The sequence below is a fragment of the Protopterus annectens genome, chromosome 8.part0 (assembly GCF_019279795.1).
Source record: "Protopterus annectens isolate FY-2018-M chromosome 8.part0, PAN1.0, whole genome shotgun sequence".
In the NCBI taxonomy this organism is placed as follows: domain Eukaryota; kingdom Metazoa; phylum Chordata; order Ceratodontiformes; family Protopteridae; genus Protopterus; species Protopterus annectens.
The window spans coordinates 1,208,470,486-1,208,491,682 of record NC_056741.1 but is presented as its reverse complement, the minus strand read 5'-3'; the positions used below and the strand labels follow the sequence as shown (position 1 = coordinate 1,208,491,682).

General features: G+C 42.3%; 1 protein-coding gene across 1 annotated transcript in view; it reads right to left on the bottom strand.

Annotated features, from left to right (window-relative positions):
• The window catches only part of LOC122808438 (guanylate-binding protein 3-like), a 296,520-nt gene that overhangs the window by 179,177 nt on the left and 96,146 nt on the right, over window positions 1-21,197 (bottom strand). Inside the window, exons 3-4 of the mRNA XM_044079400.1 lie at window positions 13,050-13,174; window positions 10,508-10,617 (exon numbers count right to left, since the gene is read on the bottom strand). Of these exons, the coding sequence (XP_043935335.1) occupies window positions 10,508-10,617; window positions 13,050-13,174 (235 nt within the window). The remainder of the gene's footprint in view (window positions 1-10,507; window positions 10,618-13,049; window positions 13,175-21,197) is intronic.

Sequence of the window (21,197 nt, the reverse complement as noted above, 5' to 3'; positions counted from 1 at the left end):
TAGAATGAATAAGAATATTGATAACTTTAAAATTAATGATATAATGATAATTGCTTTCAAAAATTCATTTTTTGCAGATGATGTACTTCCAACTATTAGCGATTTTAAGACATAGATAACATCTCAGCATAAACCTCTAAATATTTCAAAATATCTCTAAATTAAGATTAAACCATAATAAAATTAATAACATACTTACAAATTATGCTGCATCATACTCTCACCCACAGACTCTTAAGACAAAACATCTGCTGCACATCACCTCCTTTGCACAGGCTAAATAAAGTATAAATATAGCTTACCACTGCTATATTTTGTAAGAGAAATCTGACTCACAAGAACCCCTCTCAGAGTCCAGATGAACAAAATTTTTAAGACTTAATATCTCATCTGCATCCTTTTTCCCAAACCAATGTTGTACAGAAATCACGAAGTTCAAAAAGCTTTATAAATTCACTTCATAAACTGTTCATCCTGCAAATGTTTCCATCTTTCTTAGGTCCACATGCCTTTTATGGATTTTACAGTTTCCATTAATACTCTAGAGGCTCTACTAATACAAGCCAATGTTTCCCTGTTACTAAATTTATGTATTTACTGTAAAAATATCTATAATTCTAAAGCACAAATTGCAGTCTGTACTATGCTTAACTTCTTTATTTGTAGTTAATCACTCACTATTACTAGTTTACTTAAGCTTCAGGAAGTAATGCTTCATAATACTTTGCACACAGGTAGACACAACCAAGCCAAGCCAAACTCTGGTGATTTATGCACACGTTCTAGTACTTTCTCAGTACATAAAAGCAATGAATACACTATGGGCATTGGGTTAAAATTAATGTCGTCTGCTGTTCTACTTCTCCTTTCAAATGCTATGAAGAAAGGGTGACTCCTATGTATGCACTACTACTGATTGCCAGGACTATATCACTGAAATTCCAAGTTATTTTCAGGTAACTATATTTATGATTCATAAATATTCTCTGCTCATTACAGATTATTTTAGGCTAACCCTTATAAAGTAAATGAAATACGTGTATATTTATATGCTAAAACAACAGTTTTGTATGAACTAAGATTACATATGCATACATGACATTATATTGCAATTTTACCCAGACGGTGTCATGGGAATATGGCTATAGAACAGGATATTTTTTATTCGTTTTGATTGCCTCCCACCTCCCAGTCAGCACAGACTGATCAGTACCTATTTACTGCCAATACCCATTTGTTTTCTCAATGGGGAGTAAAAGATGAGCAAAAGATCTCGACTGCTGTCATGTCACAGCCAGGGACCTTTTCAGTGTAATGCCATATCATGCAGTCCCATCTGTTCCCCACTACACTGCCAAGCTAACGTTGCAATGTCTGTTCTTATATACTCCTATTACAGTAACCAGACCCAGTTATTTCTATCACCCGATTGAACTTCAACAAGAGCTCTGTTACAATTGCAACAGAGGCAAAAAGATCATTATCCTGTCCCTGAAAATGGCCCAACCTTTAATGTCTCATCTCCAAACGTCCCTATAAAATGTGCATTTTAAATCTAGGTCATGAGCAGAATTGGTGTATACCTTACTTGGATACCAACTGGCCATGCAAAACAAACTATACTCTGCTGTCTGTAGTAAGTTGTTGTTTAACTAACTTTAAAATGTCTTTATAATAAATGCCTCAAGTAATCTGAAAAATACATTTCTTCTAATTAGTCATCTGAACGAGGAAATAAATAACACCAATATATGTCATGCTCCAGTTCCTGTGTTCATCAAGCTTGCCAAGGATTATGACTCACTCATGAGTTACTGCCAGTTAAGGTCAAAAGCACAGATATCAGTGAAACTGCTGCAAGATAAAGTCAGAGATACAGGGCTCAGGGAATTCTGCCTGTCTGCTTTTAGCACTACCTGGGGACAAGTCCGTTTGGTTCACTCTGAAGGACTTCTTGTCCTCCAAAGCAGAGATATAAACTGGACTCCCATGCAGTGGAGTGCTGGGCTGTTTACAGTGCTCTCACTTTATAAGCAGCCTGAGCTGGGATAGCTCTAGTCTATCTCTGCTCACTGGATGTCACTTCATAGTATTACATGCAGATCATTATCGATGAGAAGTAGCCTCTTCAGTGAGTAATGTGAGTACTGATTTTGTTGAGATCTATCACTGGCGTCAACTGTGCCTCCTCTCAATGAAACATTTTCAGGCTTGTTGGCTGTTGGTGAAGCACCCACCAAGAGGAGAAAACGCTGAGAGAAGAAAGGAGCCACTTTTGAGATTTTAAGTATTTTTCCTCTGTTTATTTGCTAAGTTTTTCTGCATAGTTGCCTAGTTTGAGCATTTTTCTGGCTTGTTAAACTTGATTTCTGCATTAGTAGCTGTATTTAGAGCACAACCAAAAGCTGTTTACTGAATTTCCTGTTTGTACTTAATTTTAAAATCGTTTTTTTCTCAAAACTTGCATATTTTCTATCTTTGGCCTAGCACTCTTGTGTGGGGTCATTTACTACACTGTTATAACTTGATATTACTTGTGAACCTCTGCTATCTCTGAAAAAAACAAAACAAAAAAAAAAATATTGCTTTTTTCCCACTTTTCTGAGATTTAAAAAAGTTCAGTTACAGGCTTGCTGTTCTTGAACTGTTTGTAAGTTTCTGTGAGGCCATTTTTGCTTGGGCTAAAGGAAAGTCTCTCTGTTGATCAGTGGCAGTGAAAAACATTGAGCAGCTTCCCTGCCCCCCGTGGGAGTGGTTACTGACTTGAAACTGTAGTTTTATTGGCCGTTTTGGGTCAATTCCTGGCTCTTTCCAGCCCCTGCTATCAAGCACGCTTTGGCGAAATTTAGCGCGGAGTTGCCACTAGAGCAGCATCGGGCAGCGCTGGTTTAACAAGGTTAAACTTTTTCTGGCTCCATAAAGTCTGTTCTTCATTTTTTCCCTTAGAACTGCTCTACTACTAATCTAAACAGTATATCCCTTAAATAAAAAGCGCAGCACTTGTTCCTAAAAGCTTTTTTTTTTTTCTCCAAAAAAAAAAAAAAAAAAAAAAAGCTCAGCACTTGTCTTAAAAGCATCTTCTTTTCAGGTTTAGCACTTCTGTATTATACAAAGTCCCTCACTAGCGAACCCCCCCCCCACCAGGAGTACCCACTTCCTCACCAAGTCCTCTCTTATTCAGTTACACCCCTAACTTCTTAATTTCTCTAGCATGTCGAAGGGCCAGATGCTGGCGTCCTCTCCTGTCCAGTTGGTGAATCTGGGAATATTGAGGCAATGTTACAATTGCCTCATGTACACAGACAACCCTCTCCTCCTCCCACATAACACAAATACTTGCAAGAGATGCAGCTATTTGGCCAAACTGGAGGCTGAGCTCTCTCAACTCAGGACTGGCAAGACCAGACAGGAGGAGAAGGCAACTACACACACCACAAAACCAGTCTCACATAAAGCTATCACAACAATGAATCAAACACATAAACACACAAAGACATACTCGGAGGCTCTGAGCAAAAATTTACCTAAACAGCAGAGGCCTCCAAAGCAGACACCCAAGCAACTGCCACCTCATGACACACCACAGGCAACACATAAACCACAAAATCAGTGTGCAAAGCAGTCACAGCCCTTAAGGCCAAATACAACACCAAACATACTTGTCATAGGTGACTCCATAGTCAGTCACACTGACGTCCCACTCACCAAGCTGAACAAGGAGAGGGTCACAGTAAGCTGCCTATCGGGCGCTAGAATCCGCCACATAACACAAGCACTCGGGTCACTCCACAGCAAGTACAAATATGACACAGTCGTTGTCCATGCTGGTGTGAACGACCTGAGACGTACCTCCCTGGACTACATGAAAAGAGACAGAGGAGCTCTCTGATTATGTAGCCCAGGCAGGTATGACCCTGACCCTGAGCAGTATCCTTCCTTCACCAAGAATGATGCCACAACATAGAGACAAGATGATCAGCTTTAACAATTGGCTTAATTTCTGGTGTCATTCAAAGGGGGTCCAGTGTCTGTCTGCCTGGGATGACATGCTTGACAAGCCACGCTGCTTCGCAAGGGACGGCTTGCACCTGTCACCCCTGGGATTCCGGATATTGGCTAAGGCTCTTGCCACCCCCATAGTGCCTTTTTTAGGCAAAGCTCAAATTCTAAACCTACCACCCTAGAAAACAAAAATGGGAAGAAACTAAGGGTGATGCTGCTCAATGCCAGAAGTCTAAATCTCAAAATGCATGCACTCGAGGCCCTTCTCAGTATGGAGAACATCGATGTCTGTGCTGTGACTGAAACCTGGTTCAAGGCTCCTGAGAGCACCCGGCACTATCAGGTTTTACCTCATATCATGCGTTCCGGCCCCAAAACCCGGACCACACCACAAAAGGAGGGGGTGTATCCATATTCATCAAGGATACCCACACCTCCAGGTTGGTGGCAACGCACGAAGCATCGGAAACCATCCAGGTGCAATTAACCATAGGCAAAACTGCTCTACAATTTGTAGCATGCTACAGGCCACCCTCTCAAACTCAGGAACCCCACACAACCTTCCTGAAGACACTGGAGGGTATAAATGTATCTCCAAACACCATTATATTGGGTGACTTCAACTACCCGAATATAGACTGGGAACATTACTCAAGCCCCAACTTTCTAGCCTAAAGGTTCCTGGAGTTCATAAATTCAAATGCCATGGAACAACTAGTCACCGTTCCCACAAGAGGAGAAAATATACTAGATCTCATCATCACAAACATGGGGACAAAATGCTCTACACCGGAAGTATATCCCTCATTGGTGAGATCAGATCATAAACTAATCTCACTGGAAATCCACATCCCCCCCCCACCCCAAACAAAAAAGACCACAGAGAAGAACTTCTCTAAAGCAAACTTCACACTACTCAAGACTGGTGTGGTATCCTTCAAGGCCCCCGAGCCAGTGGAAACCACAACCCAAGCTGCGGAAGCCCTTACAAATGCCTTCTACGAACACCTCCAGGACTGCATGGATCAGGCAATCCCTAATAAAACCAAGACTCTTTCCACCAAGGGCAAACGTCCAGTCTGATGGACCCCAGCCATAAACAAACTTTACAATAAGAGAAGAAAGCTGTTTGTTACATGATAGAGCAAAATCCATAAAAGAGAAGACACCCTTGATCATTATTAGTAAAAAAATACGAGCACTCATAAAATCATCCAAGGCCAACTTTGAGAGAAAAATTGCCATAGATTCAAAAGACAATCATAAGGCCTTCTTCAGCTATGTTAGAAACCTGGGTGGAAACTCCCAGATATGCTCAGAATTAGTCCAAAATGATACAAAAATCACTGAACCCACAGACATTGCCAACATACTGGCAGACAGGTTCAGTGCAAACTTCACCCCCCCCCCCCAAAAGGAGAGATAACTATCCCAGCGGAGTGTAGCCTCCCAGACATCTCAAATGCACAGGTGAAAGCTGCTCTCTCTAAAGCTAAAAACACAGCATCAATGGGACCGGATGGTGTCCCCGGCGGTGTGCTACATGAACTCCATGAGGAACTAAACCCGCACATAAGGCAGCTGTTTAATCTTAGCCTTACCACAGGATATGTGCCCAAGGAGTGGCGTACGGCAACTGTGGTCCCACTCCACAAAGGCGGTGCCTCTACGGACCCTAGTAATTACCGCCCCATAAGCTTAACAAGCCTGGTCTGCAAAGCTATGGAGAGGATCATAATGGACCTCATAAACAAAGACATAGGGGACTTGCAGACATTGGACCTGACCCAGTTTGGCTTTGTCAAGGGCAGATCATGCCTTTTAAACTTGGTCGACTTCTTCAAAACAGTCACCAAGGCCATTGATGAGGGAAAGGCAGTCCATACAGCCTACCTTGACCTTGCAAAAGCTTTCGACACAATACCCCACTCGAGTATTATAGAGAAACTTACCAGCTTAAATGTAAACCCATATGTCACAAGATGGGTTGCAAACTGGCTAAAGGACAGAACCCACAGGGTTAGAGTTGCTGGCGCCATGTCAGACTCCAAGCCGGTCACAAGTGGTGTCCCACAGGGCTCAGTCCTTGGTCCCCTGTTGTTCAGCATCTACTTCTCAGAAGTACAGGCAAACATAGGAGGACTATGGCTGACAAAGTTTGCAGATGACTGCAAACTGGGCGCCATAGTGGAAAGTACATCGGACACAGATATCCTTCAGAGGGTCTCACGGAAACTGATAGCTGGTGCCAGAGCCATGGCCTGAAGTTAAATGCCAAAAAATGTATAGTCATACCCTTCGGGAAAAACAAGGTAACCCCAAGCTACCATATAGGTGGCAATCCACTAAGCACAGAAGAGGTTATCAGGGACCAGGGGACCCAGGTTGTCAGTGGCCTTTCTTTTGACACTCACATTGCTAAAGTGGTTAGAAAGACCTTCTACATTGCCCACCTGATCATGAAGGGATTCACATCCAGATCAAGTGAGGTCATTGTTCCCCTGTACTCTTCACTTATCAGACCAATGATAGAGTACAATGCCCCATTCGGGATGTATCTCACCCGACACCTGCAGCAATTGGAGAGACCCCAAAAGTTCCTCATCAAAAGGATAAAGGGACTCCAAAATCTGTCATATGCTGCCAGACTGAAGAAACTCCAGCTCTATTCAGTCGCATACCGCCTGCTCAGAGGTGACCTGTGCCTGACATACAAGGCCATGTCCAACCCGGAATTAATGGACATGCTCCACCTCAAAAAATCCAAATCTACCAGATCCACTAGAGCAAGCGACTTAAACCCTAGCACGGATATAAATAGGACATGCTGGAGGGATAGATTTGTCACCCAGAGACTCCCTATGCTGTGGAATAAAATCCCGGTCCATGTGAGGCAGAGCACCTCGCTGGCTCTGTCCAAGAGAAATCTTGACCGGTGGATGGGAGATCGTAGGTTTACCCCGTGGCTCTGTCCAAGAGAAATCTTGACCGGTGGATGGGAGATCGTAGGTTTACCCCGGGAATCATCTCTGTGTCACTGCTGGACAAAGGCACAACAAACTAATGGGCACAGTATTTTTTAACATAAGGGGTGGCGTAAGCCACAAAACTTTGGGCTAGGCTTATAAATGCCTTAGGGCAGATAGCCTAGTATAAACCTATGAACCTATGAACCTATAACAAAATAAACTTTGGCATTTGTTGTCCAGGCAAAATTCATACCCCTATCTCCTAGATTTGGAATACTTGCTATTGACTAAACTGAGTTTGATATCATTACCATTTAAGTGCCTTGGCATCCTACTAGTCTCTCAATTAACTTTCAAATAACACCTAAAAGGAAGTGCTCCTAGGTTTTACATAGAGCTTAGTGTTAACCTGTGCCTCTTTGTTTCACATGTCTATGAGGCAGGAGGAAGAAGTATTCACTTTGCCCAGCTGAATATGAACAACACTCAGTACTTAGCTTTTCATTCTCAAGTCTCACACTCGCATCAAATTTTCCAAAACAGGACAACTCAACTTCACTCTACTAGCACCAGTAAAGGTACCTTACTGTCTTCTAGAAAGAGTTAACCAGATGTCCATTAAGGAGTGAATCAGCATACTACTTCCATTTCTACAGTCAAAATACTTGTTATTTTACTCTTGGTTGGCTAGAGTTACCAAACCTACTGCTACTTAAACAATTAATATTTGCTTATAAAATCCTGTATCAACCTAGTAACACACCGATTCTTACCAACCTTTTCATCCCCTACAGTAACCTCAATCCCCTCCGCTCAGCTACTAAAATGCTAGTACTAACACAAAAAGCCAACAACAAGGCAGGGGACTCTCTATTCTCTAACACCGTGGGTAAATCCTGGAACTCTCTTCCCAGTGACCGAACCTCACTACCATCACTTTCACAATTTAAAATCAGGCTTAAATCCTACCTTAAAAGACATTGGCTATGCACCTGTCTTAACCCAGACTAACCTCTCTTGTCTTCTCACTAAATTTCTAAATCTCAATGTCTGCATAATCTACCTGCTTACTGGAATCCAGATTCATAACTTCTCTTTCAACTAATTTGTACTCTCTTTTATATCTTAATATGTCTCTTTGTCACTCTCATATCTCATGTTGACTCGCCTCTTCAAGTGTGTTCCTGTATTGTACATCTTACTTATTTTACCCTACTGTTTACTTCAATATGTTCTTTTTTGCATAAAATAGCTTAATTGTATATACTACTTCCATTTTGTTAACCTTGAATTTATTTTATTTTATAGTTTTGTTTTTATTAAAATCAAATATTGTTTTGTACTCTCGAGGAGCTTTTCTCCCCGGGCCTCAGCTGAAAATGGATATGTATCCAGCTGGACTAGCCCGGTCAACAAATGTAAAATAAATAAAAATAAATAAATACTTTATGCTAGCCTGGCTAATGGTCAGAGGTCATGCCAGTACTGCTTCTGAAGACTAAAGCTTCTCCAATCATCCCAGTATTGATTCCACATCCTACAAATGTCTCAATTATCCCAGTACTGTTTCCACATCTTACAACTGTCTCAATCAACCCAGTACTGCTTCCACATCCTACAACTGTCGCAGTCATACCAAGAGCATGTCCACACCCTACAGCTATCCCAATCATCCCAGTACTATTTCCACATTCTATGTCTGTATGAATTATTCCAGTAATGTTTCCTCATCCTACATCTGCTCTAATCATTCCATACTGCGCCCACATACTGCAGGTGCTCCAAACATCCTAGTACTGCTTCCACATACTGCAGGTGCTCCAAACATCCCAGTACTGCTTTCACATACTGCAGGTGCTCCAAACATTCCAGTACTACGCTCACATACTGCAGGTGCTCCAAACATCCCAGTACTGTTTTCATATACTACAGGTGCTCCAAACATTCCAGTACTACGCTCACATACTGCAGGTGCTCCACATCTCAGTACTGCTTCCACATATTGCAGGTGTTCCAAACATCCAAAGTACTGCTTCCACATACTGTAGGTGCTCCAAAACATCTCAGTACTGCACCCGCATACTGCAGGTGCTCTAAACATCCCAGTACTGCGCCCACATACTGCAGGTGCTCCAAATATCCCAGTACTGCTTCCACATACTGCAGGTGCTCCAAACATTCCAGTACTGCGTCCACATGCTGCAGGTGCTCCAAACATCCCAGTACTGCGTCTACATACTGTAGGTGCTCCAAACATCCCAGTACTGCTTCCACACACTATAGGCGCTCCAAACATCCCAGTACTGCTTCCACAAACTGTAGGTGCTCCAAACATCCCAGTACTGCGTCCACATACTGCAGGTGCTCCAAACATCCCAGTACTGCATCCAAATACTGCAGGTGTTCCAAACATCCCAGTACTGCGTCAACATACTGCAGGTGCTCCAAACATCCCAGTACTACGTCCACATACTGCAGGTGCTCCAAACATCCCAGTACTACATCCACATACTGCAGGTGCTCCAAACATCTCAGTACAGTTTCCACATACTGCAGATGCTCCAAACATCCCAGTATTGTGCCCACATACTGCAGGTGCTCCAAACATCCCAGTACTGCTTCCACATACTGCAGGTGCTCCAAACATACCAGTACTGTTTCCACATACTGCAGGTGCTCCAAACATCCCATACTGCTTCCACATACTGCAGGAGCTCCAAACATCCCAGTACTGCTTCCACACACTGCAGGAGCTCCAAACATCCCAGTACTGCTTCAGTCACACAGTGATTCCCTATCATCCTAGTACTGCTTTACATTCTGGTTCTGCTGTATCATCCTACTGCTGACACCACTACCCCAGTGCTGTACTTACCTTTCCAGCACTTCCCTGTATCATTACTGGTTCCAAATTATATTGCTGTGTTTCCCTTTCATCCCAGTAGTACCCTTATTATTTTTATCTATTCTTTGCAGCTAAGGTGGGCTGATCCTTGGACCCTTTTCAGTCATGACCTATGCTTTACCATAACCCAGAATAACTCCCACATTTTACTGCTGTACTGTCATTCTGATGCTACTCCTCCATTATTCTAGAATTGCCTTCATATCTTAGTGTTGTGCTGCCCTCGTATTCCAACTGCAGTCACTACTATTACATTTTGGACTCCTTGTCTAAATACTACCACTGATCATTCTTGCTCCCCCTCATTCACATCATATTATATCCTACCATACTGCTTTCCCCTGTTATCGTTGTTCTCCACCATCCCAGTCCTGTCGCCAACACTGCACTGCTGCTTCATCATTCCAGCACTCATCTCATGCCTCTATCTCCATAGTATTTCTACATCATCTCAGTGCTGTCAGATCAACACTATCCTAAAGGTCCATCATCCACGTGTTCCCCCTTTATCTCAATGCTGTTTGGCATCCAGGTGCTGCTCCACATAATCACAATGCCATCCCAGCACCTGAGCAGCACTCTTGCTGCCATCATGAAATCCATGACACTCAATACCAAACTGTAAGGATACATCAGCTTCTGCAGTTCTTCCTGTGTCACTCCTCCCTGTGTGTTGTATATAAACACATTACTGAGCAGGACAGCAAGAATGAATAATTTGATTTCTTTCCTCTTGTCACCCTGAAAGAGAACACACAAATAATTAACACCAATTAATTATAAAAGCATTACTTTACTACTTTATTAAGAAAAATGTAGCTACTTCTAACAGACAAGGATTGAGGAACAGTGACACTACTGAATCTCACTGTGGAAAACAAATGTCTTAGATATTATTAAAGAAATTTCACTACAGTCCCTGTGCTAATAAATGCTGATTATATGTATGACTGCTACTTTATACTACCTCATCCTATACAAACACAGGGATCTGTACCTGTCTCAGCAAAATTAATTCCTGTCCCCATATTTATATTGCTAATGCTATTAGCTACAGCCTTAACAAGGAAATTGGCCAATGACGACTGGTTATGTGTTACCTACGCACCAGTCTTGCAGAGGAAACAAAAGACATGAAGACAATACAATTCGTCAAGACAAGATCACATATTCTTTTACTTACAAAATCATATGCAATCTTGGATGCCAGGCAAGCCGGTAAAGGAAAAAAAAGGACATCAATGTGGCTAATCAATTGCAGGAGAAATTGCAGAATAATCCATATGATAGGAGGGGGCTCAGACAGTACAGGTAACACTTTGAATTATAGCAGGCAGATGGGGGGGGGGGTCACAAGGTAAGCCATGTTTCAAGGCAAATTGGAAAGAAACACAGACTGCAAAGATGACTAAGTACTATCATAGGTTAGAAATCACAGGTTGCCCCAACAAGGTTAAGTGAGCAGGAAAAACAGCTTTCAAAAGGGACACTGCACATTACTGTAGGTGGAGAAACACAGGGTGCATGAGGTTATGAAGTAAGTAGGAAAACTAAAAACCCCACAAAAAATTAGACAATGTGCATACAGAATAGCAAAGTTACCTTAAAGTGTAATGTGAGCTGGAAAATTAGAAACAAAAAGGGTCTCAGACTAATGCTATGGCTAGAGAATCACAGGATTCATTAGAATGTAGGATGAGTGATAATACCAGAAACAGCTGAGGACACCAAGTAACACAGTGAACAGAAAATCATAGTTTATACTAGTGGACATTGTAAACATTGAATAACTTACTAGATGTCCTTAATAATGATGTAGATAGGAAAATCACACATTAACCTACCAAAATGTGGGAAGAAAATTAGGTACTTGCATATTATCGCAACCAGATTCCAAACCTGTCAGCATTCATCATATTATGGATATTAAAGTGATCTGTTCTTGGTTTGAAAGATTATGCGATAATACGCAAGTACCTTTTTTTTTTCTTCATATGGCTGTTCCTTTGTACCCTATGTATTCTGCAGCAGTTGGGCCGCTTGTGTGATTGTACTTGTACAGATTATTCAAATCTGTGCTGGTAAAGTGTTCGAGTCAACTTAAGCTTGACATACACCATACTGAAGATGTTAACTTTTGCAGTGAACGTTGCAGTGAAAGTGCATGTGTGCTGCTGTCTCATTTGTCATTTGGACAGCCTAAACTTATAACTCAGAAAAATTACATTTGTCAACCTTTTTTGGTTAGAAAGTTTTTGTGAGAATATGTAAGGGCCATTTTTCTTTCAGATGGATGTTCTCTTGTGGACTTTGTATTCGGCAGCAGTGGAGTCATCCATGTGAATTTCACTTGTGCATTTTATTCAGGTCTGTGCTGTTAAGCTCTTGCAGCCGACTTAAACTGGACATTTAAGACAGTAAACATGTTAAGTTTTTTGTGGGAAAAGTGATTCTGTGCTGCCGTCTCATTTGCTAGACGCACAGCATAAAGTTAAGTATTCTGGGGAAAGTGGTTGTGTGCTGCTGCCTTGATTGTCAGTTGCACTACATAAAGTTACAAGTAGCTACATATTTTGAAGTAACAGTCACTGTAATGAAACCCACTTCAGTGACACACACTTCCCAAGTAATTTGGACAACATATTTCAGCAGGAGAAGGGCTTGGAAAGGAGTTGCTTCTTCTGATCCCAACCTGGTTGCAATAATACTCAAGTACCAAAAATTACAAAAAGTGTTGCACGTTTCCAAATAAATACAGAAATCAAAGTTCACTTTTCTTAGTATAGCAAATTCATTAAAATGTAACACGATTAAAAAGAAAAGAGTCAGTGAGGAGAGACCACAGGTAAACAAACTGATGAGAGATGAAACAAGATCATAAAATGAAAAAGAAAAACAAACAGTCTGATTCTTAAACAATTGTGTTAGCTATCTTAAGTATTACAGTGCAGGGAAATTATAATGGAGAAAATAAATAACAAAACCCAATATAAGAAAATTAATCACTTGAATCTTTAAACTGCACAGAAAACAGAAGGTGTTGATGTTTCCTTTAAATGACTTCTGTTCTAAGACTGAAATTGACAAAAAATGGTTACACTATTCACAGCCTAGGTTATAAATCATTCAGATAAGTGATCAACTACAGTGTCAAACACCTCTGTCTAAATCACCTTTTCTGTGTCAAATCCTTCAATGTCAAGGAGAACTAAGTGGTGCTCCTTTAAACTTGGATGAGGGAAACACAGCATCCATATTCCTTCAGTGCAAGGACCTCCAGGCAAGGACAGTCGGAACCCTAGGGGAATGCACATATTTATTATGTGTTATATAAACCACAAAAAGACAGTATAAAACTGCAGCAATGCAATTATAAAAAAATAAAAGCACTCTACTGTAACTACAATTTGTTACAAATGCTAGAAAAATAAAAATAACATTTCTTTTTAATTCAAATGTATTAGGACTAGCATCATAGAATGCAGGCATCTGGAATTCTAGAGTTCCGATGCTGCAGGAAATTCATATGGCAGCCTTAGTTTTTTTAAATACTTTGTCCATGCTACTCCAAGTGGCTTAGCACTCTACTGTCACTGCCTAAATTTTAAGTCACATGTGAATTTGTGTAACCCTCCATGATCTCATAACTGAGACTTTTTTTCAGAATGCCTCACTGCTTACCTTTCCACAACATACTCATTAAGATTAGGAAACCACTTGTATAACTACTGATCAACGGTTTCAAAGTACAGGAGCTATAAATATAGCACTTACTACTTACCCAAATTATTTCGGTGTTAAAATGAAAAGTAGCACATAGCATGTTCAAAAATCAAGGTCATATTTAACAGCTTAATTATAACTACTCTTACAAATCACTGAACAAGTGAATAACAAATGAGTCAATCAATAAATATTAAAAAATAATTATTTTAAGCAGATGAGAATTAAATACACATGTATTTAAATATTACAAATTAACATTAATAATTAAAATGTGGACTTGATATTAAACACAGGACTATTATCTAACACAAACACTCACTAAAGCATGTATCCTTTTCATATGAAAATCAACTGATTCAGAAGCCATACAGAAGAGTACTCCTGGGATTCATTAACGCCTACACTAAGTGTACACTGTTCTGAGTGATCAGACAACATAAGCATAACTCACACAGTCTTCCTCCTAATTTTAGCTTTCCTACTGATTTTCTTGTAGCCTTAAATCTCGAGGAGGATTTATAAAGGTTGTACCACAAAGTGTAGACTACATGTCCACTTAAATTTTTTGGCATGGTTAGATGGATGACACAGAGTGGCATTTCGGACAGGTTACTTATCCTGTGGGGAAGCAGGGTATACAGCCAAGTACTAGCAGTAATTTTTGGAGTCCAGTGACTGTAGCCCAGATACAGCTGCATGAGTAGTGCACATTGGAACTTAGGATGGGACAGTGGGTATTGCATACTACAGAACCTTCCATTACTGTCAGGATAACACTCTGTGGGGATGCCATGATCTCCTCTCCATACATTTCACCTGACTGTTTGCAATAAGTATTTTCCCAGCCGGGATTCCAGTCTGAAAGAATAAGTCAAGCAACTGTCAGGGAAGGTGGAACAGATAATTAAGGAGTGGCCCTGTGTCATGCCTAATGGCACACAGCTGCAGTGAGAACCAATAAAAAAGCTATTAGTAGTCCTTGTAGCGAGTTTTTGCCAGCAGCTTTCTGTATGGGACTGTGGTGCAACAGGGTAAGGAAATTTGCTAATGTAGTCCATCACCAGTATGAACAGACGTGGGTGCACAGCTGAATATGATAAGAAAATTAAGAGTTGTGAAGAGAACATGGGGAAACCTCACCTGCGTCAGATACGGAAAAGACTGACAGAGTGATAACACTTTCTCAATTCTTTGGGTGGTGGTGCATGGCCATTCCTAGTTGGTGGAGCGATTTGTCTAGTTAATTCCACTAATGATAGAGACTCTGCCATGCTAACTAGTTATGAGGCCCCATGCGGTCATCTCCAACTTCTTAGAGGGACAACTAGCTTTCAGCCACACAAGACTGAGCAATAACAGGTCAGGTCTGTGATGTCCTTAGATGTCCAGGGCTGCACATGTGCTGCACTGAAGGGATCAGCATATGTCTACCCTTGGCCGACAGTTTCAGGTAATCCGCTGAACCCCATTTATGTTAGGGAATGGGGATTGCAATTATTCCCCATGAATGAGGTAAATGGAACCACCCATACTGAGCCAGAAAATATAATAAACCTACTGGCTGACAAATTCAGCTCCAACTTTACCCTTCTTTCCCTCTCAACCGTCCCTCAGGAAATACCATAAAATATAACTACCCCTACTATCACTGGGGAACAGGTCCTTAATGCTCTCTCTAAGACCAAAAACCCTACATCAATGGGTCCAGGCAATATTTCAGAATGCCTTCTAAATAGCATGAAACATGACCCATCAGGCCCTCTGGAATTACTAGTTAACTATAGCTTCCAAACAGGCCTCATAAATGGAGAACAGAAACAGTCATCCCTCTGCACAAAGGTGGGCCATCTACAGACCCTGGAAACTACAGACCCATAAGCCTCACTAGTCTCATATGTAAAGCCATTGAAAAAATTATCATGGAAATCATCAATAATGACAAAGGAAGCCTCCAGAAACTGGACCCAACCCAATTTGGTTTCAAGGGCAGGTCATGCCTACTCAACCCAGTGGACGTCTTTGAGAAATTTACCAAAGCAATGGATGAAGGCAAAATGGTTAACACTGCCTGGCTTAACCTGGCCAAGGCCACTGACACAATGCCCCACTCAGGCATTGACAAACTTAAGAGATTATGTACAAACCATTATGTCACTCAGTGTATAGCCAGCTGACTCACATACAGGACCCAGGAAGTTAAAACTGGGGAGCCCACCTCCACAAAGAGGCCAATCACAAGCACAGTCCCTCAGGGGTTGGTCCTGAGACCACTCCATTTTGGCATTTACTTCTCTGAAATCAAGGCCAATGTTAATGGCCTTTGGCTGACTAAATTTGCTGATGATTGCAAATTAGGAGCAGTCATTGAATCACCCACTGGCACAAATGTTCTCCAGGAAGGGGTTACACAGATAAATAACTAGTGTCAGAACCATGGACTAAAACTAAATGCCAAAAAATGCATAATAGTGTTCTTTGGGAAGTCTTCTACCCCTGGTAAAGTACAGTTGTGTATACTTACCATAAATGTAGATGTTAGAGTGTATTCAATGTTGCAGCCATCACATTTGGGTTATCTGCCTGCAGGTAGCCCTCAGCCGGTCTGAATATCATAGACTTTGGATTTCTGTATTGGATGCTGTCACCTCTTCCATGATGTCAGGTCGTCAAGGGTATAAAACATGCAGCCAACGCCATTACATCAGTTTTTCTTGCCCCAGATGTCAGGTGCCCCCACAACAGGAGGCAATTATATGGTATGGTACACCCCCAGCAAAAAGCAAATACACATGATATAATATATGCCAAACAAGAAGGAAAGGTAGAGCCAAAAGAAGTGAGGGGGCTGGAGGGAGAGTAACCAGGACTGCAACAGTGAATACACTCGAACATCTACATTTATGGTAAGAGTAAACAACTGTACTATGTTCTTCGTGTTTCACTGTTGCAGTCATCACATTTGGGTTGATTCCTAAAGCTAAGGAAGGGTGGAGGTAGTTAAAGAGCTTTAGGGCCAGCAATTAGGCCCTGTAAGACTGCTGTGGCAAATCCAGCTCTGGATTTAGAAAAGATAGGCAGGTGGTGATGCTTGGTGAAAGTATGTACAGAGCTCCAGGTAGCAGCTTCCAGGATATCCCTGGTAGGGACTCCTCTGAGAAATGCCGTAGAGGTAGATGCAGCCCTGGTGGAATGAGATCTTATCCCCCGTGGGGTAGGTTTTCCATGGTGCTTGTAGCAGAAAAAAATGCAATAGGCTATCCATTTGGAAATGGTTTGCTTTGAAATGGTCTTCCCCTCTGCCCCTGCAGCAAAGCTAACTAGCAGCTGGTCAGGTTTCCTGAGAAGCTTAGACCTGTCCAAATAGAATCTAAGCTGTCTGTGCACATCCAGAGAATGCAGTATCCTTTCCCCTTTATTTTGAGGATTAGGGAAAAAAGTAGGCAAATGAATGGACTGGTTTAGGGCTACACTAGACACCATCTTGGGCATAAAGGATGGATTAGTCCTAAGGGAAACCCAGTCCGCATGGAAGATAATGAAGGGTTCCACTGCCATGACGGCCTGCAGTTCAGACACTCTTCTTGTCGAAGTGATGGCTAGAAGTAAGGCTGTTTTCCAAGAAAAGATTTTCAACTCTGCTGTAGCAGGTGGTTCAAATGGAGAAGAAGTGGGGTTTTCCAATACAAAGTTAAGGTCCCAGGCTGGAGTGGGAACTCTCCTGGGTTTTTTTTAAAATGTTGGCCCCTCTAAGGAATTGTTTTAGCAGGGGATGAGAGAAGAGGGGTGGTTCAGTGTTATAATGTGCTGAAATGGCAGAGGCATGAATCTTAATTGAAGAGAAAGAAAGGCCCTTATGGAGCATTTCTGTTAAATAATCTAGAATATGAGGTAAGCTGGGCACCGTTGTGCCCATCCCCTGAGCCTGGCTCCAGGAACAGTATCTTTTCCACTTTTCTGAATAGGATTTTCTAGTACTAGGCCTCCTTGCCTCAAGAATGACATCCAGCTCCTGCTTACTGAGGGTTGCTAGAGGTAAGCTCAGGGGATTAGCCAGGCTGCAAGGTTTAGGGGGTTTGAAGCTGAGGGTGCAGAATCTGACCCGCCTGCTTGGACAGCAGGGAAGGGGTCTGAGGCAGGAGCCATGGTTGTATCACATTCAGACTGTGCAAAAAAGAGGGTACCAGTGCTGGCATGGCCAGTCTGGTGCAATCAGTATTGCCCTTGGCTTGTCCCGTTTGATCTTTAGTAGAACCTTCGAGAGGACAGGCAGAGGGGGAAAGGCATAAACCGAAAGGCTTTCCCAGGTAAAGGACAGGGCATCCACTTTCCAAGCTTGACTGTGGGGTGTTCTGGTGCAGAATTTGTTCAACTGGTAGTTCTGAGGGGAGGTAAACAGGTCTACCTCTGGAGTCCCCCCATTTGTTCCTCAAGAGCTTGAATATTTTGGGTTCCAGTTTCCATTCGTGTAGGTCCATGAGATTTCTGCTTATGTAGTCTACCAGTGAATTTAGTTTGCCTGGCAGGAATTGAGTTTGTAGGTGCACTTGGCAGTTCAAGGCAGTGTTCCACAGAGCCATGGTTAGTCTGCAGAGAGGGTAGGAATGGGTTCCTCCCTGCTTGCTTATGTACTACATAACTGTGGTGTTGTCTGTCTTTACCAATAGTTGTCCTGAAAGAATAAGGTCAAAATATTCTGTACAGCTAACATTTCTTTTTGATTGATATGCAGGTGCATCTGATTTGGGTTCCATTTGCCCTGAATGCACTGCCCTGCCATGTGAACCCCCCATGCATAGTCTGATGCGTCTGTTGTTATGGTTTGGATGGCAGTGGGTAGAGTGAAAGGGAGTCCCTTGTTGTGGTAGCACGCCTCTGCCCACCAAAGGAACTCTGCCCTTAAACAAGGAATGATAGGAATTATTGTTTCCAGGTCCTGAGAATGTGGACACCATAGACTTTTTAGATACCACTGAAGTTTCCTCATATGCAGTCTTGCATATGGAATTAGCATAATGCAAGAGGCATGATCCCCAGAGCTTGCAGTATTTTCCTTGCAGATAGCTGGGTTTTTGTGGCCAATAGTTTGAAGTAGGTTGTCAAATAAACTTGTTTCTCCAGAGTGAGGAATGCCAACTGGGAAATTGTGTTCAAGCTTGCTCCCAGGAATATAATCTGTTGGCAGGGTACTAAGTGTGATTTCTTCTCGTTGATGGTGTACCTCAGTGAGGTTAGAAGTTTCTTTACAAATGTCAGGTGTTGTAATAGCAAGTCCTGACTTTCTGCCTGAATCAGGCAATTGTCCAGGTATGGGTAAATCTGAATAGCTCTCCGCCTGCAAAATGCAATGGCTGGAGCTAGACACTTTGTGAACACCCTGGGTGCAGTAGATAAGCCAAACCAAAGTGCAGAGAATTGAGAGTGCGTGGAGCCCACCATAAAACGTAGGTATTGTCTGCAGGATTCTCTTATTGGAAAGTGCAGGTAAGCTTCTTTTAAGTCTAGAGTTGCCAGCCAGACATCATTGGCTAGCACAGGAAGAAGCTGCTGAACAGTTAGCATTTTGAATTTTGGAATCACCAGAAAGGTGTTGAGAATAAACATGTCCAGGGTAGGACGCCAGGAGTTTTCTTTTCTGGGTGCCAGCAACAGTCTTGTATAAAACCCTTGTCCCCCTTGATCTACTGGGACAGGTTGAATAGCCCTGATACTGAGGAGAGTGAGTACTTGTTTTGGGGCCTCCGCCCACTGATTTGGGGGGAGGTCTGGCCAACCACTTAGGATTGGTAAAGTGTGGAAGTGGAATCTGTATCCTAGGGAAACTATGTTTAAAACCCATTTGTCCTGGGTAATGAGTTCCCAGGTTTTTGCATGCAGGGTGAGCTTTCCGCCTAAGGGAGCAAGTAGTTGAGCAGGGCTTGGAAAGGTTAAGGTTAAGTCATTTATGACATTTTTCCATAGGGGGGTGGCTTACTACTCCCTGCTTTGAAAGTGGGAGCACCTCATTGCTTAGATCTGTGCGTAGCCTGAGACTGCAGTCTTGGTGGTCTGTTGTTCCTGGTTTTGGACTGAGAAGGCCTGGAAGGAACTGGAAAAGACCAGTTCTTTGAAAGCCAATGCCTTCTGAATCTGGGAGGCTGTACTTGTATGAAATTTTTAACAGTTTGCATAGATTTAGCTTTTTCCTCCATCCTTCTGAGGACGACTTCTGCTTTGTTGGCGGTCTTGGTTTTAGGGTGCATCCAGTAATTTAGCTTTAACATGGATCTGACAAGTTTTGTTCCTTAAGCCAAGCACGCCTTCTAAGTACAGACCCAGTGACAGCAGCCCTGCAAGATGCTTCTAAAGCATCAAAGCCACATTGCAAAGTATGTTTACCCACTTGTTCAGCATAATGCATGAAATCTTGTAACTCTGTGTTCAGCACAGTCAGGAATCAACATAATTTTCTGTTTAAGTAGTCCCATAATATGCTGCTAATACTTTAGCATATGAAACTGGCAATTTAAAGCCTTAATGGTCCAAGTAGCAGAAGTATATACCTTCTTACCCCATCTGTCTAAGGCTCTGGAGTCCCTATCAGTAGGGGTGAGATTTTTGGCAGTAGTAACATTAATGCCTTTTGGTCCTTGGGAAATGGTCTCTGGATCAGCAGTAGGATTCTTGAAGAGGAACTTGTGAGAGTCAGGTACTCTGTAGTACCGGTTAGGTTTCCTGGGAGCTGGAGGCAAAGTGTCTGGTGTAAGGCTAGATTCCAAGAAAACATCATCTACAATAGCCAGAACAGGAGGGATAGCTAGAGGCCTGTGTTAAGCAGGAGTAAAAATTCCCCAAGTCTCTTTTTGGACTCAGAATAGTCCTGGCTTTCCTAATGGAAATGCTCCCTAAGGGTATGCAAGGTTTCACCAAAAGAAAAAATCTTCTGGAGGGGAAGCAGAGAGAATGGAATCCTCTGCATCAGAATCCTCATAAGTAGATAAGGGCAAATCCTGGTAATCAGAAGGAACAGAGATATCAGACTCCTTATCAGAAGTATCAGAAAGAAAATCAGTTGTAGGTCTCAGAGAGGGAAGGCTGGCTTCCCCTAATTAAGGTAATAAGGTCTTCAGCCATTCTAAGCATTTGTTTTTGAGGCATATGGGCCTGAGTATGCAGTTTGGTCATCGGTTTTCTAGGTGTAGTGTGAGCTTTAGGCCTGAGGAATTCGATATTTCTAGCTTGAAACAAAGTCATCAGTTTAATATGAAAGTCTGTAGGCCTGAATACACCCTCAGAAGCTGGTGCCTGCACAGCAGCTCTGGACCCATCCAAGTCAGAGACATCTGCAGGTTCCATAGTTGAAGAAGCATCTCACAGCATACCGGACTCCGAATGGGTCTCAGTACAGGCCTGCAAATCTGTAGTAGTGAGTATAAGGGGCTGTGAAAGCACCTCACTGAGTACCGGCGGACTGGTGACTAGCTTAATGGAAGCGTCAGCGGCAGTTTTGGACCTATGCGGTCTGCCTCTGTCTTTATCCTTACATTTTTTCGGAAGATTGGTAGTCGGATGGCTTAACAAAGCCATTTTGGAGTAGAGAGATCGAGAACGAAAGTATT